The sequence below is a fragment of the Rhineura floridana genome, chromosome 3, assembly GCF_030035675.1.
Source record: "Rhineura floridana isolate rRhiFlo1 chromosome 3, rRhiFlo1.hap2, whole genome shotgun sequence".
In the NCBI taxonomy this organism is placed as follows: Eukaryota; Metazoa; Chordata; class Lepidosauria; order Squamata; family Rhineuridae; genus Rhineura; species Rhineura floridana.
The window spans coordinates 109,987,591-110,013,237 of NC_084482.1; the positions used below are offsets into that span (position 1 = coordinate 109,987,591).

The following is a 25,647-nucleotide window of genomic DNA, read 5'->3' on the forward strand; positions in this document are numbered from 1 at the left end:
TCCCTTCCCTCCTGTTGTTATGATGGCAATCCAGCCATAGTATATACTGTAACAGCAGGCCTGTTTTCATAGTAGACCCGCTAACAATGCATCTGTTCTGAGCATGCTCAAAGCTATTTCTTTAAAGGCCATATCTCCTCACAGCTGTTTGCAAATTCTAGTAGTTATGGGTGTATGCTGCTTTCAGCAGCTTTGCCCTTTTTGTTTTGTTTAGTACAGTATTTGTTTTATGACCTTGCAAAAGAGAGAGTGAGCAACAGTGGACACCGTATAACTCTCTTTCTATAATATTTATCTATTTTTTACTCAATTTTATATTTATTTTTGTGAATGGGGGGACAGGGAGGAGAAATGGTGGATCACTTGTGTATGAGTTGCAACAAGCTATGTAAACCATTTCTCTGAATTCACTCATCAAAAGTGTGTTGCACCCAGCCCCACCAGTAGCTCACTGGTAAAGCAGAAATTAAGGTAGAGGTGATGAACAATTGGATGTGGAGGGGTAGAAAAGAAGTGGGATGTTCTGCTATGGTATACACCCACTGCAACATCACTGGTGAGGAACTGGTTTGTGAAAACATGCATTAGGATTGACATTGGGTTTACAACACTTAAAAAAAGCGCACAGAGCACACCATTTAAATATGCCTGAAAAAATATGCATAAGACTGGGTTGAACCACTTATATAGGTATCCAGACATTTAATATGTTAATTTCCATTTAAATAAATGGGATGTGTGGTCTGGTCCTATGCTTGTTTGCCTGCATGTAAAGCCCAATAAACTCAGTAGACTTACTCCTAACTGCAACCTTAATAGTGCTTAATTTTGACTAGATCATCCCCACTGTTTTCCTTAACAAAAAAAGGACTACTGACATGCAGAGGTAAATTATATTAAAAGTCATCTGACTGGGTTTTTATATGTTTTTCCAATTTTTCTGCTACATAAACTGCAACAATGTATTTATCTTCTTAGATCAACAGGGCAGGCAAAAAAGTAAAAATAATAATGAAGAACATGTTTTTAAAAGGCATATAGTAGCATACTGGATTTTGTGTACTAATTCAAGGGGGAAACTTACTAGCTTCTGAAGCAAATTAACAGAACAACACATCAGAAAATATAATCTGTCATACAGCTTTGTTTGTCAAGAGAACTAGTGGTGTCCTTCCAGCTTCACCTTTGGGCTTTCAGCAATCTTGCCATATGCCCATTCTGTTCCTTGCATAGTAGAGGAACCAGAATGCAGTTGAAGACAGCTGCAGATTATTTGATAAGTGCTGCTACTTATCTGACATGGGGAAGCAGCAGAAGCCTCTGCTTAAAGCTAAGTCAGCAAAAGATAAGTGTAAAGTATCAACATATTTTTCCAAGTAAGAACATTTCTAACAATATGTTGCATAATCTCAGAAATGAAAATAAGAGTAGGAGCAATGGTCACAAGGTCAAAGTGGGGGAAGAGCCTTTGAGTACATTCTAATAAAAGGTTGAAGTGTAGGGGAAAGGAGAGGGGGAGAATGTTCTATTGTGCAAGGAATACAAACCATAGCTTTTGCCTAGGAATCCTGTGAATTTAAGTTTCATGTGGGCAGAGGTGTAGTCATGCAGGGTCTTGGGGTGTGTGTCTTAGACCCCTTACTTTTTTGGAAACAGTCCCAGCCAGGTCCATGTGTCTCCAGTGTCCTATGAGCCAGTCAGCATGAAAGGGGAGTGTATTAGCCAGTGAGAAGAATATTATAACATGCTTCCTTGTCCTTTCCTGCTGACTGGAGCCAGAGTGAAAGGAGGCGAGTCATTCGCTGACAAGACTGCTCTCAGCAGCTAACGTGCTCCCCTGTCATACTGATTGGCAGACCTAGGGACATCTATTGTGGGAGAAAGTGTGCAAGCGAAGGGCTGAGGTGTGTAGAGATGAGGACAAAGAGCAAGCAAGCGAGGGGTGTGGCTGTGAGGGGGCATGGCATGACTACCATTAAGACACTCTTCACTTCTGAATTTGTCACTATACTACTGCGTGTGGGTGAAGAATAGGACTGGCCCAAGACATTTTGCTGCCTGTGGCAAAGTACTAGGCAATACTTCCCATTCTGATCAGACTGGCAGTTGAATCTTATTTCAACACGGGTGATGGTACAGAATCATTCTGAGGACATCAGTTTAGTTTAGAGGCACAGGGCAGGTCATGTGGCCCACACACCTGTCTTCCAGCACCTCACCACCACTCTCCCACCCAGGGTTAGCCCCAGACATGCCAGGGCCCTTGGGCACCAGCCTGCCCTGGCACATGCACACATGCCCCACCTACCTACCCACCAGGCAGGTGGAGGAGAGGAAGGTTGGGCAAGCAAGTGGGGTGGCGGGTGAGCGAGGGAGCTGGGGAAGAACGAGGGAGCAAGCGACCGGGGGAGAGGCAGCGAGGAAGCCGGAGGAGGGCGGGTGTGCAGCACCCTCCATGAGATCCGTGGTCCCTGCCACAGAAGGGGAGCACTACTTCCCTACCATAATGAAGGGCCCTCAGGATGGTGGGCAAGGAAGCAGGCCAGGGTGGGCCAGCGACCAGGCGGGCAGCTCCCTCCCTGTGATCTGCGGCAGGCTGCCACGGAAGGGGAACACTACTCCACCACCATAACGAGGGTCCCTTCAGGGGCCCCTGTGGGCCACGGGGCCCTCAACCAGGGCCCCACCTGGCCACCCTTTAGAGCCGGCCCTGCAGTCCCACCGCTTCCAGCATCTAGTGCCTGGGGCAGCCGCCTCAATCTGCCTAATGATAGGGCCTGCCCTAGTGCTGAACATTTTCTGTTAGACATCCATGGCATTCACCCTCTATCAGAATGTAGTTCCCAAGATTCCCCATAAAAAAGGAGTGAATATTAAAGTCCCCCTATATTGTTCAATGTTTGACAAGTAAAATAACTACACTTATTATACCTTAAGAGAACAAGCAATTCATAGTACAACTCTGAGCAAACAAAATGAGCGATCCACTCCTATGGGGCCTGGTGAGATATCTTACAAAACAATGTTTTGAAACATTAACTTGAAATTAACAGATACGATCCAGAAAATAAAGGAAAATCCAAAGGTGAGATTTGTACTTTTAAATTATTGTTTATTATTTATTTATTTAATTTATATCCTACCCTTTCTCCCAGTAGGAGCCCAGGGCGGCAAACAAAAGCACTAAAAACTAAAACATCATAGTAACAGACTTCAAAATATATTAAAACACAACAACCATTAAAAACATATTAAAACAAAACATCTTTTAAAATATTTTTTTAAAGCTTTAAAAACGTTTTTAAAGGTTTAAAAATATATTAAAAAGCAATTCCCACACAGATGCTGACTGGGATAAGGTCTCTACTTAAAAGGCTTACTGAAAGAGGAAGGTCTTCAGTAGGTGCCGAAAATATAACAGAGATGGTGCCTGTCTAATATTTAAGGGGAGGGAATTCCAAAAGGTAGGCGCCACTACACTAAAGGTCCTTTTCCTATGTTGTCTGGAACAGATCTCCTGGAGGACTTATGGGAAGATGGTGGCGGTATCGGCAGTATTTGGAACAGCTCTTGGTCATTACTGGGCTTTTAATCTCATTTGGTGAGCTCCAGTCATGATACAACAACTTAAATCAAACTAAAACTGCCTTGGAAGCTTGTTTATTTCTCCAGTTCAGTGAAGGTGGGAGGAAGGCTGAAGGTCAAAGGAGATAATAGCAAAGAAATAACACCTTCCTGCCAACGGACATTAAAGACGCCAAGGAAACTTCCCTCTGCCTCTGGAGAGAAAAAGTCAAGGAGCTATGACTGAGTAAGAAGTTGGTATATATTTTATACAATCAAGTTTTAAATTGTACAGGGGGTATTCGGCAGTAGAAAGAAGCAAGCTAAGTTTACTGTAGATCAATTTAAGGCTACAAGGAGTTTTTTTAATTATGGTTCTTACACGCTAAGTAAGTAAGACCTTAGGGGTCTCCTTACCCCCCAGTGTTAGACCTTCCAAAAAACACAAGGAAGAGACAAACCAAAATCCTTTCCTATTTCCTGTCGAAAGAGGAATGTAAGAAAGAAGAAGTACCAAATTTTCATCCCACTAACCTTGATTGGTCTGTGGACTATGCAAAGAATGGCCTTGATATCTATCCGAAAGAGGGGACTTCACAAGGGTTAGAACTGGCAACTGAAATTGCCCAAGCGGAATCATTAGTGAGTCCAACCCCTGGGGTTTGGAGAAATCTTGACACCTCTTCACAAGCAGCTCTACCTGATCCAAACCTAGATAGCTGCCATATCCAGTATGGTGGGATTATAACCACTGAACTGATCCAGAATAAATGCAAGGACCTAAAACCTGCTGAGGAACCCAAGATTACTAAAGACATAAACCCAAATGTTTGTTCCTTCTCAGATAGACGAGAGATGATTTCAAGCCAGGATAGTTTAGCTTCATCCAAAGTGGAGATGCATTTGGAGCTAATAACTAAAGAACTGGATTCAATCAAGAAATTTCTGTCAGAATGTTATGGTCTGCTAGTTATTATAGCTAAATTACATAAAAGAGATGATGGGCCAGTATATTCAGAAAGAAATGATGCCAAGATCACAGTTATGGGAAGATGGTGGCGGTATCGGCAGTGTTTGGAACAGCTCTTGGTCATTACTGAGCTTTTAATCTCATTTGGTGAGCTCCAGTTATGATACAACAACTTAAATCAAACTAAAACTGCCTTGGAAGCTTGTTTATTTCTCCTGTTCAGTGAAGGTGGGAGGAAGGCTGAAGGTCAAAAGATAATAGCAAAGAAAGAACACCTTCCTGCCAACGGACATTAAAGACACCAAGGAAACCTCCCTCTGCCTCTGGAGAGAAAAGGTCAAGGAGCTATGACTGAGTAAGAAGTTGGTATATATTTTATACAATCAAGTTTTAAATTGTACAGGGGGTATTCGGCAGTAGAAAGAAGCAAGCTAAGTTTACTGTAGATCAATTTAAGGCCAAAGAGACCAAAGAGAAAGATGTGAAGGAAAGACATAAAAAGTGTGCTTTATAGATTACAGCAAAGTCTTTGACTGTGTAGATCATGAAAAACTATGGAATGCGTTAAAAGAAATGGGTGTGCCACACCATCTGATTGTCCTAAGGCGCAACCTATACTCTGCACAAGAGGCTACTGTAAGGACAGAATATGGAGAAACCAATTGGTTCCCCATCAGAAAGGGTGTGAGACAGGGGTGTATTTTATCACCCTATTTATTTAATCTATATGCAGAACATATCATACAGAAAGCAGGATTGGACCAAGATGGAGGAGGTGCGAAAATTGGAGGGAGAAATAGCAATAATTTAAGATATGCCGACGATACCATACTACTAGCAGAATCCAGTAATTATTTGAAACGAATGCTGATGAAAGTTAAAGAGGAAAGCACAAAAGCAGGACTACAGCTGAACGTCAAAAAGACTAAAGTAATGACAACAGAAGATTTATGCAACTTTACAGTTGACAATGAGGACATTGAACTTGTCAAGGATTATCAATACCTTGGCACAGTCATTAACCAAAATGGAGACAATAGTCAAGAAATCAGAAGAAGGCTAGAACTGGGGAAGGCAGCTGTGAGAGAACTAGAAAAGGTTCTGAAATGCAAAGATGTATCGCTGAACACCAAAGTCAGGATCATTCACACCATAGTATTCCCGATCTCTATGTATGGATGTGAAAGTTGGACAGTGAAAAAAGCGGATAAGAGAAAAATCAACTCATTTGAAATGTGGTGTTGGAGGAGAGCTTTGCGCATACCATGGACTGCGAAAAAGACAAATAATTGCGTGTTAGAACAAATTAAACCAGAACTATCACTAGAAGCTAAAATGATGAAACTGAGGTTATCATACTTTGGACACATAATGAGAAGACATGATTCATTAGAAAAGATAATAATGCTGGGAAAAACAGAAGGGAGTAGAAAAAGAGGGAGGCCAAACAAATAGTCTGGATAGCCGCAGTGTCAGCTCCCCCGGGTTGAAAATGCTGCTTGTGAATGCCAGGTCAGTGAATGGCAAAATGATGGCCATTCAGGATTTGATCCTGGATGAGCACGCCGACCTGGCTTGTATCACAGAGACCTGGTTGGATGAAGCTGGGGGGGTTAATCTCTCCCAGCTTTGCCCACCAGGTTTCTCTGTGCAGCAGCAGGCAAGACTGGGGGGATGGGGAGGTGGAGTTGCAGTAGTCTATCATGATGCCATCCCCCTGACCAGGTGCCCTCTCCCACAGTCTTCGGGGTTCTAATGTGTATATTTGAAGTTGGGTGGCCAGGACAGAATAGGGATTCTGTTGGTGTACTGCCCACCCTGCTGCTCACCATCTCCCTTCCTGAGCTAGCTGGAGTAGTCTCGGGGTTGGTGTTGGAGTCCCCTCGGCTTGTGGTATTGGGTGACTTCAACATCCATGCTGAGACTGCTCTGTCAGGAGTGGCTCAGGATTTCATGGCCTCCATGGCAACCATGGGTCTGTCCCACGTAGTATCTGGCCCCACTCATGTCGCTGGTCACACTTTGGACCTTGTTTTCTGTGTTGGATGGGATGATGGTGATCTTGGTGTGGAGGAACTTTCTATAGTTCCATTGTCATGGACAGATCACTACCTGGTTGGGTTTAGACTCACTGGGACTCAGAACCTCTGCAGGGGTGGGGGACCAATTAGGATGGTCCGCCCCAGGAGGCTGATGGATCCGGATGGTTTCCTGATGGCTCTTGGGGATTTTCCTGTCACCGCGGCAGGTGATTCTGTCGAAGCCCTGGTTGACCTCTGGAATGGGGAAATGACCAGGGCAGTGGACACGATTGCTCCTGAGCGTCCCCTCTTATGGAGTGGAGCCAAACCAGCTCCCTGGTTTACCAGGGAGCTGGTGGCAATGAAACAAATAAGACGTTGGCGGAAGACTCGGTGCGAGTCTGACCGAACACAGGCTAGAGCCTATCTGAAGGCCTACTCCATGGCAGTGCGGGCTAAGAAGAAACTTTTCTTTTCTGCCACCATTGCGTCTGCTGGGAGCCATCCGGCAGAGCTGTTTCGATTGGTCAGGGGTCTTTTAAACTCTGGCCCCCAGGAGGGTAATATAGACCACTCAACAGCCCGCTGTCAAGAATTTGCACGGCACTTTGCAGATAAAGTCGCTCAGATTCACTCCAACTTGGACGCTAAAATTGATACAGTCTCAGGGGATGTAACTTTGGCTCCTGCTTGTCCAATAATAATGGATTCCTTTCAATTTGTACAGCCCGAGGATGTGGACAAGATCCTTGGAGAGGCGAGAGCCACCACATGTCTGCTGGATCCTTGCCCTTCCTGGCTCATTAAAAGTGCCAGAGGGGGACTGGCCGAGTGGGTGAAGGGAGTAGTTAATGCCTCTTTACAACAAGGCAGAATTCCATTGTGCCTAAAAGAGGCAGTTGTACTGCCTTTGTTGAAAAAGCCCTCCCTGGATTCCTCCATAATGGGAAATTATCGGCCAGTCTCCAACATTCCATTTTTGGGCAAGGTAATAGAGCGTGTGGTGGCCGCCTAGCTCCAGAGATTCTTGGATGAAACGGATTATCTGGATCCATTTCAGTCTGGTTTCAGGCCTGGTTACGGGACAGAGACAGCTTTGGTCGCCTTGGTGGATGACCTTCGCAGACAGCTGGACAGGGGGAGTGTGTCCCTGTTAGTTCTACTGGACCTCTCAGTGGCTTTCGATACCATCGACCATGGTATTCTTCTGGACCGCCTTGCTTGGATGGGACGTGAGGGCACCGTGTTACGATGGCTCCATTCCTTTCTGGAGGGACGAACTCAGAAGGTGGTGCTGGGGGACTGCTGTTCGACTCCTTGGCCATTGACCTATGGGGTCCCTCAGGGTTCAGTTTTGTCCCCCATGTTATTTAACATCTATATGAAACCGCTGGGAGAGGTTGTCTGGGGGTTTGGGGTTCGGTGCCATCAGTATGCGGATGACACCCAACTCTATTTCTCCTTTTCACCTGAAGCCAAGGAAGCTGTCCTGGTCCTGAACCAGTGCCTGGCATCAGTGATGGACTGGATGAGGGCGAACAAATTGAAACTAAATCCAGACAAAACAGAGGTGCTCCTGGTCAGTCGAAGGGCAGATCAGGGAATAGGGATTCAGCCTGTGCTGGATGGGGTTACACTCCCCCTGAAGACATAGGTTCGCAGTTTGGGTGTGCTCCTGGGCTCAGCTCTGAACTTGGAGGCCCAGGTCTTGGCCGTGGCCAGGAGTGCCTTTGCCCATTTAAGACTAGTGTGCCAGCTGCGCCCGTTCCTGGAAATGCCTGATTTGACTATGGTGATGCATGCCTTAGTTACATCCCGTTTAGACTACTGTAACGCGCTCTACGTAGGGCTGCCTTTGAAGACTGTTCGGAAACTTAAACTGGTACAAAGAGCTGCAGCCAGAGTATTAACAGGGGCTGGTTACAGGGACCATACAACTCCCTTGTTACAACAGCTCCACTGGCTGCCAGTTTGTTTTCGGTCACAATTCAAAGTGCTGGTTTTGACATTTAAAGCCCTATACGACCCAGGTCCAGGCTATCTGTCAGACCGTATCTCCCTATACAAGCCTGCCCGGGCCCTGAGATCTTCAGGAGAGGCCCTTCTCTCAGTCCCAACACCCTCGCAAGTCCGATTGGTGGGGACGCAAGATAGGGCCTTCTCGGTGGCTGCTCCTAGATTCTGGAACTCCCTTCCTAGGGAGGCACAAATGACCCCCTCCTTGCCATCCTTCCGTCAGCAAGTAAAGACTTTTTTATTCCGACAGGCTTTTGGGATAGAAGGTGTTTAGGATTGGGCTTTACAAGGCTTGTTTTATTGTTTTATATTATTATCAGTATTATTTTAAATTGTTTTTAGATTTTTAAGTGCCTTTTACGGTTTTAAGGTTGTGCATAGTTTAATTGTATTTTAATTGTATGTTTTTCTATGTTTTTAACTACATGTAGTTTTATTTGTAAGCCGCCCTGAGTTCCAGTTTGGAAAAAGGGCGGGGTAAAAATAAAGTTTCAATTCAATTCAATTCCATCAAGGAATTACATCAAGGAAGCCACAGACCTGAACTTACAAGATCTGAACAGGGTGGTGCATGACAGATGCTCTTGGAAGTCGCTGATTCATAGGGTCGCCATAAGTCGCAGTCCACTTGGAGGCACATAACAACAAGGAAAAAACTCGGTAAAGAAAAGCAAAAGGAAGCAGCACAGAAAAAGAGTAAAAACATCAAGTCTAAAGGGAAGGGCCAAAAAACAACTAAACAATGTAAGGTAATGAATTCTAAAAAGCTTTTTAACTTGTTGGAGGACCCACTAAGGGTGTCAATTAAAAATTCTAAGAAAAGTAAGGCATCACAACTGATCAATGAGGAGTACACCACTCAAAGAGAGCTAGAACCACTTTAAGTCACCTCAATCTCCTATTGGGAAAACAAAACTTACAGACACCGTAATGTAGTGCCAAAGGGTAAAACTGAATTAATGGCCACAGCAGATATAATACCAGATCCATGGCAATATGTACTTGATGTGGGGCCAGAAATTACGACCAAGGATCAGGAGACAGTGAGAAATACATTAAAGCCTAAAATAGAGCAAAAATGGGAGTTGAATCTAACTTTCCGAAACCTAAAGGCATGCTTTCTCTTTTCCAACGTAAAGTCCACTTTTTGGAACTTGTGGGCAAAATTGCCCCACAGGTCCTCAGTATTGACAATATTCTTGATATTGAGTATTTTATGATTACCAGCATGCTCAATTTGTGGTGACATTTGGGAGCTGGGCAATTGCGAAATTACTATATGAGGGGGGGAAATAAATTTTATAATGCGGGACTGATAATAACTAGGTTATTTGACAACAAAAATCCCATTGGCCTATTCCACAAAGAGCCAGGTTTTACCAAAAAAGATAATGAGACCGGTGTACTCATTAACTTGGAAGATCTCAGTATAATGATCATTGTAAGAGTCCCAGACACAGTGTAAAATGGATACCTCTTCAAACACCATATGAGTCCAAAATCAGCCTTGTTCCAGAAGAAAAGGAACTTTTAAATTCATTTTTATCTTTGCCATCGCAGTCACAGGAGGAAATAATTGCCAGACTTTCATTTTTAAGAGATTCACTCATTCCATGATTCCGGATAAAGATGTGAAGTCCCAGATATGGGGCATTGAGACAACCTGCCGTCAAGTAAGAGCAGACTACAGGAAAAGAGAGGAGGAGGACTGTCAACAAAAATCGAACAATAGATCTGGAGAGAACTTTCCTCCCCCCAAGGAATATAATCTCAGTGCCCCTGTGGGGCTTCAATTACTAGTACAGAATGGTTACAAAGCAGGTATCTTTACCCAGATGAATTGAGATACGTATCTACAATGATACCATCAAGTGCAACGGTCGAAAAGGTGCTTGTTAAGCCCCCAGAAGGACAAGACTGGGGAGCTGAACCAGATCATTGAGTTAAACTGACAAGCACCTTACCAAGACGGTCCCTTAACTAGAACCCTTAATTCTCAATCAGATGTCTGCCCATGGGATAATCAGAAAGCTAACGACCAGCTTAAAATACTCACATGGAACATAGCTGGATGGGCCTTCAAGCAAAGTCGTCCTGAGGTTCTGGACTTTTTCAGAGATTATTATGTGATTTTTATCCAGGAAACCTGGTCTACTAAAATTTTTTATCTGAATGGGTTCTTGGTAAACAACATATTGGCTGAGCCCAGCAAAGGAAAAGGTAGACCTAAGACAGGCTTGGCAATATTCATACCTACATCTCTTCAATCAAATATTAAGTGGCTTGGCCCATGTGGAAAAATCTCAGTGGCTGGCTTACTGGAGTTCAGAACTATGTCCTTTTTGTTGATTAATGTTTATATCCATCTGCCCTCCCTTCAAGGAATGGTATAAAACAGGCCTGAGATGATTTGGAGAAATATATAATAGATCTAGAATCTACATATCCCAGAGTGTATTTAATTATAATGGGAGACTTTAATGCAAGAATTGGCCCTAACAACAATATACTTTTTTCATCTGTTCTGTGGGGGGCAGCAGACATCGAGAACTATATTTTTAGATATGATAGAAGTTCAAAGGATCTTAAGGTGAATTACAGTGGAATATGCCTGACACAAATGGTGGGCCGCCTTGATCTTTTCATTTTGAATGGACATAAAAAAATTGTCAACTGTGCAGAATTCACTTATATTTCTGGGCATGGAAACAGTGTGGTTGATTATGATTTCTCAATCCTTGTCTAATTGGATTACTAACTTTACAGCAGGCGATAGGCTTGACAGTGTCCATTTACCTCTTAATTTTACTCTGTTATTATCTGTTGTAGTCCATTTGGATTGTCAGTTTTCTTGGCTCTTCTCAGGGGAAAGATTTCAAAATTCGCATTTCAGGAGCTACTGAAGTTACCTCTGCTCTAAACAATTATTCATAATTGATTTCATCCCTGAATACGGTCTTAAAGTCAAAAGCACATATTTTAAGGCCTTCAGTGAAACAGAGTGCTCCTAGATGGTTTGATACGGAATGCTATGCAGTTAAGAGGCAATTGAGAACAGTATATAATCAATATAGAAAGGAAAATTTCAATGTTTTACCCCAAGAATATTATACAATTAAAAAAAAGTATAAACAACTTCTAGCTAATAAAAAGAGACAAGCAGTTCAATACAGGTGGAAGGCTCTGATAGATTCCTCTATAAATAGTAATTTAAAACTTTTTTAGTCACTAGTCACTGATGCTTTAGGTTCCTCAAGCTCAGTTTGTTGTAATATCTCTGCTGGTATTTGGGAACATCACTTTTCTGAATTGTTCATGGACATAAGAGAGTATCCATTCAACAGCCTACCCACTGTAGATCTAAATGTTCTTCCACCTTGGCCTCCTGTCACACAATCTGAGATAAAGTCTCTGATTAGTTGTCTTAAGTCTGGTAAGGCACCAGGAATTGATGCTATACCCCCCGAAATGTTGAAGGCTCATATAGGTTGGTGGGGCCCCCTACTGGCAAATCTATTTACACAGATTAATAATTCTGGCAAATTTCCTTTGGCTTGGCTTGAGGCCATTGTGACACCAATCTTTAAGAAAGAGGACAGAGAAGACCCCTCAAACTATAGACCTATTCGCTTATTGTCTGTAGTGGGAAAGCTGTATGCCAGCTATTTAAATCCTGGTTAGAGGATGAAAACATTTCGGGCAAGGAACAGGCAGGCTTCAGAAAGGGCAGATCTACGATTGACCACTGTATAGTGCTAAACCATCTAGCTGAGAAATTCTTTTGGAAATGGCCTTTGTTGCCTTTATAGATCTGAAATCTGCCTTTGACTCTATCCCAAGAGACAAATTATGGGTTAAGCTATCTCACTCTTCTATGGATAAGAGACTGCTTTATCTCATTAAATGTCTCTATCAGTGTACAACGCTCCATGTAAGATGTGGAGTAGATGGAAGTCTGACAAAATCTATTCTTGCCACCAAAGGGGTCTGGCAGGGCTGCTTACTAGCCCCCACATTATTCAATCCTTATTTAAACAATTTGAGCAGAAGTTGTTCAGCTGCAGATTTTCATCCACCTAAAGTGGTTGAGATCAAATGCCCATTACTGTTATACACTGATGATGCTGTTCTCATGTCTTTGTCAAAAATAGGCCTTAAATGCCTACTTAGTGCTTTTCTGACCTATTGCAAAGACAACCTACTTACCATCAATTTTAGTAAAACAAAAATTATGGTCTTCTCGCGGCGTACATCATTGAAAAAGTGGATAGTCAATGGACAGTGTATAGACCAAGTCAAGCAGTTCAGATATTTGGGTGTTATGTTTTATTCCACACTTTCTTGGGCTACGCATATACGGTCTGCCATCCAGACAGCACAGAACACCACTAAGGCCATTCTTCATTTTTTTAATTTTAAGGGAGGCCAATATATATCCGCTGCTATCCAGGTATTTAAATCCAAGATCCTGTCTCAATTGCTGTATGGAGTACCAATTCGGATTCAAGGTTTTCATTCAAATGTGGAAAATGTCCTTTCAAATTTTTTAAGACCTATTTTCGGAATGCCAAGATGTGTTTCTGCTGCAGTCCTCCGACTTGAGGCTGGCCTCACATTGACTGAATGTACTGCTTGGTCCCTAGCCTTTAGATATTGGCTTAAAGTGGTTTATGCTGGCCCTTCCCTAGGTTACTTAAACCTTCTTTGGAAGGCTATTTTTATTAGCTCATGGTCTAAAACCTTTCTTGCTAAACTGCATCTGTTAGGTTTCTCGATGGATTTTCTTTCCACACAAGAGTTTAAGACGGTAAAATTGGTTATAGAAAAATGGATTAAAGATATTGATTTCCAATACTCTATGTCAAATGCTTGTAAAACCTGTTCACCTTTGTATGTAGGTCTGAGCTTTGAATTCCCTAAACATCCTACATATTTGGATAATTTGACCATCCCAAAATATCTACATGCTTTTTCCAGAGCCAGATTTAATTGTCTCCCATCAGCAATACTAGAAGGACGTTATCAAGGTGTGCCTTATGAAAACCGGTTATGTTCCTGTTGTGATGCAGATATTCAATCCCTGGCTCATGTTTTTTGCTTGTAATTTTTATAAGGAAGAACGTACTAGATTCCTTGGTCCTATTATCGAAAATTTTCCTGGTAGGTCTTTGGACTGGTATTTGAAACATTTTTTGGCTGATACCAACAAGGTGACCACAGAGCTAGTAGCTAAGTTCCTTTTTTCAGTTCAAAGAATACGTAAGATGGTCCTCTTTTTTAAACTGTAATGTTCCATATTAAAGTCATATTTATATTTTATTGTATATTTTAAATGTTTTATAGATGGTTTTCTTTTATCTGATTATTTGCTTTACTGGGTCTGTGACCGCACAATAAATTGAATTGAATTGAACGGACCTCCTGATAAGATGGTATCTGCAGGAGGCCCTCACCAGCAGAGCACAGTGATCTGAGTAGAAATCTCTGCTGCGAATTCACTAGTTGTCCTGGGGCAAGATACTATATAGATGATCTAGTCAAAGTTAAACATGCTTAATGGCAGAATTCTACATGTGTCTACTCAGAAGTAAGTCCCACTGAATCCAGTGGGATTAAGTGCCAGGTAAATGGGTATAGGACTGCAGCCTAAATCCCACTTATTTCAACAAGAGAATTAAGCATGCTGTTAACTCTCTGCTTTTAAAATCAATGAGGTTTACAAGTGCTTCCCTTTAGTAGGGTCATATCCAATTGTTTTTCGTCTCAGTTCCCCATCTTTAAAGTGAGAACATTATCTCACAGGGTGGTTGTCGGGATTAATAACGAGGGTCTACAACTCCACTGTACCGCACAGATACAATTATTTAATATTTGTGATGTATTCATTCCGTTTCTATAGCATTTTGCAGCTCAAGCCTCTTCATGGTTACCTGAAAGTCAGTCACACTGTGTTCAAGGGCTCTTACATGCACAGGATTGCCGTCTTACTCGCAGCAGCTCTCTGGGGTCTCAGGCAAAGAGAGGCCTTTCCCTCCACCTGCTAATTGATCCTTTCAACTAGAGATACTAGGGATTGAACCTGGAACTGTCTGCATGCAAATATGTGCTGTACTGAGCTATAGCCCCTCCGCACAAAGGAATGTATATGTGAGACCCAGATTTCTCTCCCTGGGCTGACATGGAAAGGCTTCTCTTACTCTGCTAATATGATACATGAAACCTGCCACAATTATACAACAATAATTTATATCAGGCCGGCAAAGTGCTTTACAAGTCTTGGGAGTGATTCATAGCTGGACTGTGCTATACTGACATGCTGCTGCTAAATGAGCTAAGCCATGACACATGCCAGACATATCTGAGAGCCAGGATACTAAGGGGTCAGTAGTTGTGCAATGACTGCCAGTGTAGTTGTGACTGATGGAAGCTGTCACATTTCCCAGTCAGGAACTGCCTACCTGTGGCACTTGGTTTCATGGATATAAGCTTGCTGTGTCTTCTCACATTGGTTGCAGCACCTTCATGGTTGTTACTGCCAGGGATGCTTATCTATGTGGTATCCCAGCTCCAGCTATAGAGTACTCTCAAGGGGATTTAAAGCACCAGCACTGGCTCACTGGCATCCTGAACAGGAGCACTCCTGTTAGGGAGTGAGGATACACTGTAACATTTTGTTGCAGGTCCTTCACTCCAGGTAATTTATGAAAAGGTAAAAAGTACTAATCCCTTGTGGGCTTCCACTTTTTACTTCTTTCCATTGTGAGAATCATCCATTTAAAACAATTAGTTAACCAGTTACCAATCCATAAAAGGACTCATCCTTTTATCCCATGACTACTAAATTTACTCAGGAGCCTTTAACGACTGACTTTGTCAGAGGTCCACTGCCTGTCCTGTTCAGAGCGGGATTCAGGAGACTGAGACGACGGTGCAATCAATTCTTGTTTTATTAAAGTAATTGATACATCAAAGGCAGCGCGCCTCATAGGAAACCCTAAGCTAACTCACTACAATTCCCTAACTACACTCTAGACATGCTCTGCAACATGTGGAAGGAGTTGATTCAGCGCCCAATTCTGAACGTGGCAGACTTAAATAGGGAAGGTCTTCGAGCATAACCTCTCACTCCTGCGCACACACGCCCTCTGCCCCGTCCGCTTCTCCAGATGTCATGTGCGCGGTGTAGGGGGGCGAACGTCCAAACCTTCATCAGACAGAACAGGTTCCTTATTGGCAGGCTGGGGAGCAGCGGGCGGGAAAGCGTCTGGCGTCTCTAGGACCCTGCTTGTTGAAGGAGTTACTGCTTTCTCAGGAGCATCAACAATCCCGGGGGTGTGCTTGGAGGCTGAGGGCTGCCTCCTCGGAGGGCAGGGCTATCCGTGGGAACTGACGGGGCGGCAAGCTTGCTTTCCTCCTCAAGGTTGGGACTAGCCTCAACAACAACTGGAACGTCCATGTTTTCTAACTGCTGTGGCACCTGAAACTTATGCCTTCCCCCTCCCCGCTTCTCATGAGAGGACCTGGGCTCAACACTGCCATCTTTACAAAGCATGGCATTTTGCATTGCCACTCCCACACCTGCCAATCAGGAAGGCAATAAACAACACATAGCAAAGGTCATTATGCTATGATGATATTGCCACCCTTTCTGCCCTCACATATACAAAGCACCAGTTTGGTGCCAGGAACAACTTACATCAGCACCTACCCTGTCAAAAGCCCTACATGCTTAGAAACGCAGAAACTCATATCTATAGTTGCAAGCCTCACATGTAAGTAAGAAAACTTGAAAACTCAAATATTGCCAGCAACGGGCCTGCAAATAAGAAATGAATGACTAAAGTCAAAGTCTAAATACACATAATATATATCTCTGCAAACAACCTTTGCCAGGGAAAAATGCTGGGACCTCAAGAGAAAAGAGGACTGTCATTCCACTTACAGCACTGTCAGCTCCATGGTCTCCAGTGATTGGGAGGAGGCTTAGATGTAGAACTGAGAGGCTGTGGGGGCCACAGGAGAAGGATCAAGGATTACACACACACACACACAAATATGTGTCAGGGCCACAGTACATAGCATGTCTGTGAGAGTGGAGAGTGCTCTTGTACTTAGGTTCTGCTTATGGGCTTCCCATAGGTGTCTGGTTGTTCACTGTGAGAACAGGATGGTAGACAAGATGGGTCATTAGCCTGTTCCAGCAGGCTCTTCTTATGTTCATATGTGAGAGAGGGGCTATAATTTTCCAATGGAGAGGGAAGGAGACTAGATAATAAGTCAAGGAAGAATGCACAGTATAAACAATTTCACATTAGACCACATGGCCTAGTACCTAGCTCAGTGAAACAGGAGACTTGGGTTTGACTCCCACTCCAAGAGATGTGAAGGTAATTCCTAGCCTATGGATCAACCATAATTTTGCATCTTAAAGGGAGGGGCAGCAGAATCAGATCCCAGGACTCTCACTCCACACAGCAACATCTTAACTACACACCCACAGTCCAAAGGTAGTCTCATGGTAAGGTTCAAAATACTTTCGATCAGTGCCTTGAATGCAATGATCCCAGCCAAATAATCAGTAGCGCAGGGGCAAATTCAGATGTGCAGGGTCCCTTTATGATAGACACAGCCATGCCCCCTCATAGCCATGCCCCCTTCTAAGATTATACAACCTTCTATGAGCATGAAAGGGAAGTGTGTTAGTCACTGAGAAGAGCCTTCTCAGTGGCTCACTTGCCTCCTTGCACTCTGATTGTCTCCAATCAGCAGGTAAGGACAAGGAAGCATATTAGAAAACTCTTCTCAGTGGCCAATACACTCCCCTTTCCTACTAATTGGTTCATAGGATGCTGGAGACTTAGAGACCCTGGTGAGACCCTGCTCGCAAAAAAGTAAGGGGTCTGATACCCCCCAAGACCCTTGACAACTACACCCCTGCAAATAATCCATTAGTGAAGTGACTCTGTGGGAAACCCCAAGTTCAGTTCCTGACTGTTAGCTACCTGAACACAGGACTGTGAAGAGCTACATACTTGAAACAGATCATGTTATAGCTAATCAGAGTAACAGCCATTCAGATTATTTGCCCCGCATTCTGTCCTGCCCCCTTCATGCTATCCAGCCATGTTTTCCCCCATGTTATTTTACCAACTGCTGGGGTTATTTCCCCAACAAACCTTGTGATCAGTCTCCCACCCAGTGTCACCATCCACATCATGCAGCCCATTGAGCCCGACTACTGGCCTTATCACACCTGGAGTAACCATGGTGAGGAAGACAAGAATAGAATGAGCTGTTAGGTCCTTCCCCTTTCATGCTTACTACTGTTGTCTCATGTCAGCAATTGGGCCACAGCATTCTGCACTAACTGCAGCTTCCAGGTCAAGTTGTGATGCATGGGGATTTCTGTGACCTTGGCTGACTAGCTGCCAGGATTTATTTATTTTTAGTTTTGATTAGGAATCCTGATTGGTTGTGGAATGTTGAGTTTTCTGCCTTACTCATAGGAATCTTGTTGTGGTTGGTATGATGATGCATTTAAGAAATCATCACTGTGCTTTGTTTTTCTATTTGCATTTTGTTTACCTTTATCTTCACTCCCTTTCATCCATAAGAAGCAACAACAGTGGTTCCATGCGCTTAGTTCAACCCCCTTAAACTCACTGATGATGTACCTTGTTGGTTGCATGATGGTTTGTTTCTTGCCCAATAGTGGTAAAAAAGAATTCACATACTGGGAAATGTGGCTGCAAATGCTGTGGTTTCCAAGCTACTGCCTGTGAAGGTACACCAAACCATGGTGTTTTATCTCTGTCAATTATTATTAACTAGAATTGGGTTGGCTGTCAAAGTGAGTTTATAGGAGCCCAAAGGGTAGAGAATCTTCTTCCTCTTACTTATTTCTCAAACCTCTTTCTGAAGTGAAGGGTCAAATCTGTAAAGAAGATTGGAGCAGCCATGTTAAAAGGCAGGGGCAGGGCATTTCAGGCAAGGGGTTGGCAACCCTGCTTACATATGGATATCTTTGTAGAGGATCCCTAGTCAGGCTTTACCAAGAGCACAATCCAAACCATATCTACTCAGAAGGAAGTCCTATTTATTCTGGGGCTTAGTCCCTTAGTGTGTTTAGAATTACAGCCTTCAGGGGCATCCATCTTTATTCCTAAGTGCTAACATCTCAAAACTAGGCTCTAATTTTGAGAGAAAACTATAATTCGGCAGTAGATTATTTTAGTGATAGCTGTGAAATATAGCTTGTCATTTGAAATCACTTTGGAATTACAGATACCAGTTGGCTTTTAAGAGGCAGACTCTGTTGATGACATTGAAAGTGTGTGTGTGTGGGGGGGATCAGGTATTTTTGTGGCTTGTTTCAACTGATATCATTAGATCAAAACATTTTTTAAAATGTGCAGTTCCAGGGAATGCAATACTGTAATAAGAATGCATTAATCCATTAGACAAAAGGCAGTATAAATTAATTTTCTTCAAGATTTTGTTTAGTGTCTTGACACAGAAAGGCAAACTACTTCAGAAATACAATTCTCTCAGGACTTTGGTCCAAGTCGTTTATTAAGATCGAAGCATCAGCACCTTGTTTGTCTTTTTAATCTTTGGATGCCATGAAGTCATGTCCAGCTTTTTCTCTACTGAGCGCAGCCGTGCTGTGGTCTCTGTCAGCATATCCATCAGCAGCTCGAGCTGTAGCTTCAAGTAATTGTTCTCTTCCAGTAGGGCTTTGTTTGCTTTCTTCAGGGTCTTGTTAGGTGATTCTTTGTCATGAGAGGAAAATAACTGTAGTAAGGGCATCTGTTGAGGGGTGCTGTCACTCTGCCACTCACCCTCCTGGAAGACAAACTTTGCTTTGTTCAACTGAGTACATGGAGAACCATAATCCATCCCTAGTTCAGCTTGCCGGGTTCTGTAGTCCAACAGATAGTAAGTGGACAAGGAGATCGGTCGGCGAAGTGTTGGCCGCCTGGGTAAAAATCTGTGAGAAAAATGATCAGCCCAATAATCGCGCACATCCTGAACAATGTGAGAAATGGCTTCCATGACAAGGAGAGCTAGAGATGGAGGATGCCAATAAGACTCCTACAAAGGAAAGTTCTGGAACAGAAAACCAACATGTGCAATATTACAGAAGAGAGGAGACATTATATGGTATCACTAAACTGAAAAAGAAACCAACAAGAAGTACAAATCAGTATCTATGCTCCTCCATTTAGGGGAGGAATGACATGTTAGAAGGAGATAAACTGTCAAGACAACTATTGCAAAATAAAACCTATTTTCTTACAGCTGTGGTTCCCAAAGATTTTTCCTTACAGACCACTTAACCTTTCTGCCTGTTGTAGCAATTGTAATTCCGTAGAATTAAAATTGTAATACAATAAAATACAACATAAGAAATAAAAGAAGCAATAAAAACATAATTAAAATCAATATGAATATTAAATGCGATAGATGTGCCATCTCCCATCTTCAACCACAAATCCACAGACATGCTGCAGACCACCTGAATGAAATTCACAGACCACTGGTCCATGGACCATAGTTTGGGAATGCCTGTCAAACAGTGCAATCCTAATGTAGTAGTGAGGAGATTCTATGCTGGGGAAACCCCACTTCCTAAGGCCTGATGGCTTGTGCTGGCCAGGGCAGAAGGTGTGTATGTGAGGATAGATTTTCTGTTTTTAATCCCCCACCTTGGGCCTTCTTAAAAAAAACCTTTTCCTTCTCACTGGAAGGGGAAATCATTATACCAGCTCCAGGCTTGGCATACTGTTTTTGCCCTTTCTGGGGAATCTCAGAGATATGAGGAAGCTCTGGCCTCTCCTGATCTTTCCACCCCTTTCCACCAGCATAGTGGTGGCTCCAAGGGGTGCAACAGCTGCTCTATGTATGGAGTTCCTCGCTGCTGATGGAACAGTACTTCCACAAATCCTACAACCTCATGCAGGTAGACTGATGGGTTTAGAATTTTGTCCTTCATTTTTCTTGTCACAGTCTTTTTATTTGGTTAAACGGGATGAAGGTAACATGAAAATATTTTAAATAGGGCTCAAAACTTTTGATGCGATGGAAGTTATTAATTTGTTTATCTGAAGCATTTATATATTGTTTTTCAGGTATACAACCTCCCAAAGCGGTTTACAAAATTGTGAAAGGATACATTATGGTTAAAGATTAATATAATACCATCACATTTTTAAACAGACAGATTAACCCATGAGTCAACCCAAACATCCTTAAAAGCCTGGACAAATTTTTAGGGAAGTCTTCACGAGTAACCTTCCTTTGGGAAGCAGGTTCCAAAGGTGGGGCACCACAACAGAAAAGTCCCATCATGAGGTCATTCATACTATGCCTCATCTAGCATCAGATGGCATAGGAACATATAGAAGTCCCTCTGATGAGGATCATAATACCTGGGCATGACCGTGTGGAAAGAGGCATTCCTTGAGATATTAGAAATAAGGGACACATAACATCCCCAAGTTAGCAACTGCATGTGGAGGACATGCTTGCTTGTGGTGGCCCCTGTTCCATTTTGAACAAATTAATTGATTAAATACAATATTTCTATTTGGTATTCAGGTTGTGTCAAGGTTATGCTCTGGACACTGAGCCAATAAGGTTGGATTATACAACTAGTGCCTGTCACCAATATTACCAGGAGGGCATATGTATTTTTCACACTTACATTGCCTTTAATACCAGTTCAACATGGATGGCTTCCCCAAAATAATTCTAGGAATTGCCATTTAGTAAGGAAGCTGAGAAATATCTGTTAGAGGACCCTATACCCCTTTCCCTTACAGAACTGTAGTTCTCAGGGGAGAGGGAATGATTGTTAATCTGTGTACATCTATTGCATAAACCAGAAATAGGGAATCTATGGCATTCCAAAAGTTATTAGACTCCAACGGTAACCCCCATCAGCTCCAGACAGCATGGCCAATGGTCAGGGATGATGGAAACTGTAGTCCAGCAACAGCTATGATCAGAGATAATGGAAGCTATAGTGCAGGTATTATTTTTGTGGGACCCACCTCTTCTGTTTTCTGTAGCCTATACTGTGCTGCTTTCGTCTGGAATTGTTTTACTTCTTTTATATATGTTTATAATTACATAAACTGTTTTACTGGTTTTTAATTGTATTATTATATTGTTGTGACCCACCATGGGGTTTTGTGGTGAGGTATAGGTAAGAAATCTTATAAATAAGTAAAACAAATAATATCTGGAGGGCTACAGATTCCCCATCCCTGGCACATACATACCTTTTCTCCTGTATCAGTTGCCTCCTCTGTATCAATTGATTAATTAACAAAGATAGCAGTACAACACACACACACACACACACACAAAGATAGCAGTCATATCATTGGTCCAGGTTCACATTGGCTGGCAGTGCCATTGTCACATCACTAACATCTTCCCATTTCCCCACCTTTTCTCTTCCTTGCCTACGGCCTATTCCAGTTTTATACCAGAAAAGAAATGATGGAAAATGGAATGCTGCCTTAGGACTTAAGGGACTGGTGTTGCTCAGATCACTACCGCCACTATGCAACAATTCCACTGGTTTTGGAACAAAGATCCTAGATCATGAGAGGACAACTCAACATGCTTAAAAAAAAAAAAAAAAGATAAATGAGTCTGACCTGGAAGTGGAGGCCACAACCCATAGCATTCTAGAAGCTGAATTGGTTGCTCAATCAAGAAAGAGATACAAATGCATTTTTCTTTGCTCTACCCCACACATGTACACATTCCAAGGCTGAGCCCTGATGTAACCAACTGGCCCCAGGGCCAAAACCTTGGTGAGCATGACATAAATGAAGTATAACTCATTCCAATGAGCTGGGATCCACACCTAGTCTCAGTACACTGCCTTGTTGCATGTAGTTTCTGCATGGCATAAGGACCAGTGTCGGCATGGAGAAGGCACGAGCCCCTCCTTCCCCTATTCAGCATTCTGTGGAACTCAGTGCAGCCCACAGGAGTCACTGATGCTAGCATAAATATGCATCAGTGGAATAAGACTGAGGAAAAGGTAAAAGAAATGCAGGGTTACCTCCAACTAAAAGTTCAAATTAATGCACCTAAGTTAGTCATGTCCATCCATTTCAATGGATCTGTTCACCTCTGCGTAGGACTAACTTAGGATACAGCTCTCAATTTAGATCTCAGTTTAATAAGAGTGCATTGTTTTATTTGACGCACCTCTGCTAATTTAATCTGAGAATCTATTAAGATAATTTATAACAAACATATGGAGGCAGGTCATGCACCAGCCATTAATTTTTTTTTCTTGTGGGTTTCAAAATACTCTGCTCACCAGACAGCACTTTGTTGTAGTTACTCAAGTTTTTGCTTCAGCTGAAACCTCAGAAATGAACAAGTTTGGTATTGGAGATCAACTTTTTGTTGCTTTTCAGTACACACACACAAAATATGCCTGACCTCATATTATGTCTCACAATTACTTTTCTTATTTTGGCCAATCATAATTTTGTATGCAATAAACACCCAAAGTTGTTTCACGGTTATCAGCAGTTAGCTCAGTGTTTAGCTTCAGCTGACTAAATTAACTGTTAAGTTAATTTATTATATATATAGCACTTGTATTGCCCAAAAGATTTAAAAGTTGTGCAGGGGGAAGGGAGAATTCTACCTTGTGGTTTTTCTCATTACAGTGGTACAAGAACACCTGCACTTGGCTGATTTTCTCTTCTCCTAAAGATACACGATTAGTCTCAGGCCATGAACCTGGCAACCCTAGTTTGGAGGGTGGTTCTGAACATCTCCAGTTTTTCTTCTGTGAAATTAGTATTTTGTGATGCCCATGATAGTTCCTGAGGTTTTCAAATGTGTCCCCAGGCCCAAAAAGGTTAGATGCCCCTGCTTTATGGTAAGCCTTTATAAATAGATCTCAGAAACCTATGAGTGCCAACACCTTTCTAACTGTTCATACTTGATAGAGAAGATGATAATAAAAAGGACCTGTGTTCTTTGATTACAAAGACTTCAAGGTGGTATAGGAAGGTGAATTTCTAAGATATGTAGAACCTAAGTGCTTAAGGATCATATGGATATTAAGAAAAACCACCCTCAAATATAATTATACTACATCAAAATTTATGCAGGCTGCTGGTCCATCTTTAACAGAAGGATGTACTGTACACCAAACACATGCAACAAATATGTTCTTTGACTATATCCTTTGCAGATATTATAGCTTACTCTCAAATATGCAGCTTTCATAATCACCTGTGATGAAAAGTTATTTTTCTCTTTCAATATCTATATTTTATTTTAAGGTGCTTACATACCTGAAATGCCTAAAGCATGTTCTACCACCCCAGCTCTATGATTCTACAATAATTTTGAAAATTATCTTTATATGATATAGTAACTTTCATGCAACCACTTTAAAGATGCTTTTCCATATTATTAAAATATGTTAATTAGCAAATGTATGCAATAAGTCAGGGAGCTATCTAACAAAATAATTCCATTAGCGCAAAGATGTATGTTTGTGCAATGGAACTTCCCCTCCCTCTCCTTTTTCTGCATGCCTCCCTGATCTGCTCTGGAGAACAAATTTAGGAGTGTGTGGGAGGCATGAAGAGAGGAGAGGGTGGGGAAGTTCCACTGCTCGGTCAGAAGTCCTTGCACTAACAGAACTAATTTGCTGGATACCACTCTCAAAGAAGAATCCTGGACAAATACAATGTATAACAAAGATTTTCAGTTTGTGGGACATAGCCACAAGTGAATTGAAGCAGATTACACTGCATACTCAAAAGTAGAGGATATTAGTGCTGGTATTTCTTTGGGTTGTGTTTTCCCTACAGAATAATACCGGCAAGCAAGGCACACAAACTTGAAAAATATGTTGGCCATAGAGAAGAAGAAAAAAGGAGGTGCAATATATAATGGGTTGGTTTGGACTATCATATCTGGATTTTTCCTGTACCTACAGCCCCCTTTGTTCGACCCACAATTAAACCAGGAAGACTCTAATTAACCGTAGTTTCCCATAACAGAAATTATGGCTAAGAGCTTTGGAACAGGCCTAGATGTTAAACCAAACCGTAGTTTGCTATCCTAACTTGATGTGAAGCTGGTGGCAATCATAGCTTCTTGATGTGGACAAAATAGAAAACTATGGTTAATTGAAAACTTTCTGGTTAGTAGGAGGATCACAGCTGCTGCATGCATGGGCAAAAGACCTGTTCATATCTGACCATCTGAATTGGCCCATTGCTTATTCATCTCTAGCACTATGCAAAAAGAATAAACATGAAATGAGAAAGTTCCAATACATGAATTAAAATCTAAATTATAACTTTTTTAAACAACAAAAACACTCTCTTAAACTGTGTCATATCTGTTTTTCTTTTCCTAGGGTAATTTTGGGTATGGAAAACACTAAAATAATTACAAAATAGGGGAGAAAAATGGATAATAAATTGGCCTGACTCTAAAGAACAACACAACAGTTCAGTACTTCTTTTTCTCAACAGGACTCTCTCTTACCCAGTGCTGTGTGACAAACCTCCTCTTTAAAAACTTTGGGGAGTCTCAAAAGCAGCTTGTTCTATGGTGTGGGAGTCTGCCATTCAAAGGAAACAAAACATCCCAGGGAACACATCTAAAGCTGTGAGCACACCAAACTATTCTATGATTTGCAGCTCTCTCTACTATGTTTCAAGGGTACCTGAGGGCTTATGAACTAGTATGTATAACATCGTAAACCAACCTTGATTTAGCAAGACTGTTTGGAGCTCACAGCTGCTGTGCTCCTTCCTCCCTGATCCTTTTTTGCTACTATGCTACGCGAAGCTAGGCCAAGGTTGGCTTAGAGTGTTGTCTGAACCAGGACTCATGGGTAAGCTCTCTCCTGAATAACCACAACCTGTAGCCATTCTTGGCTTAATTTAGCTTAGTGTGGTAGCAAAAAGGACTGGAAAGAGGAAAGTGCTTGTGAGCTCCTCTCCGGGAGCCCAAATGTTAAGCAGTCTTGCTAAGCCAAGGTTTGACTTCGTAGCATGTGAATGAGGC

At 42.3% G+C, this 25,647-nt stretch overlaps 1 protein-coding gene across 4 annotated transcripts; it reads right to left on the minus strand.

The window, feature by feature from the left end:
* Window positions 1-18,947: 18,947 nt before the first annotated feature.
* CBY3 (chibby family member 3) lies at window positions 18,948-25,432 on the minus strand. 4 transcript variants are annotated; one of them, XM_061621936.1, is made up of 2 exons: window positions 22,655-22,728; window positions 18,948-19,680 (listed from the first exon to the last, which is right to left on the minus strand). In XM_061621936.1, the coding sequence occupies exon 2, from the start codon at window positions 19,624-19,626 to the stop codon at window positions 19,144-19,146; it is 483 nt and encodes a 160-aa protein (XP_061477920.1). In that variant the 5' UTR covers window positions 19,627-19,680; window positions 22,655-22,728; the 3' UTR covers window positions 18,948-19,143. The 4 variants fall into 4 exon arrangements, with proteins under 4 accessions (XP_061477920.1, XP_061477923.1, XP_061477919.1 ...); XM_061621939.1 differs by lacking the exon at window positions 22,655-22,728 and adding an exon at window positions 22,454-22,529; XM_061621935.1 differs by lacking the exon at window positions 22,655-22,728 and adding an exon at window positions 25,346-25,432 and having other exon boundaries at window positions 18,949-19,680.
* Window positions 25,433-25,647: the final 215 nt, after the last annotated feature.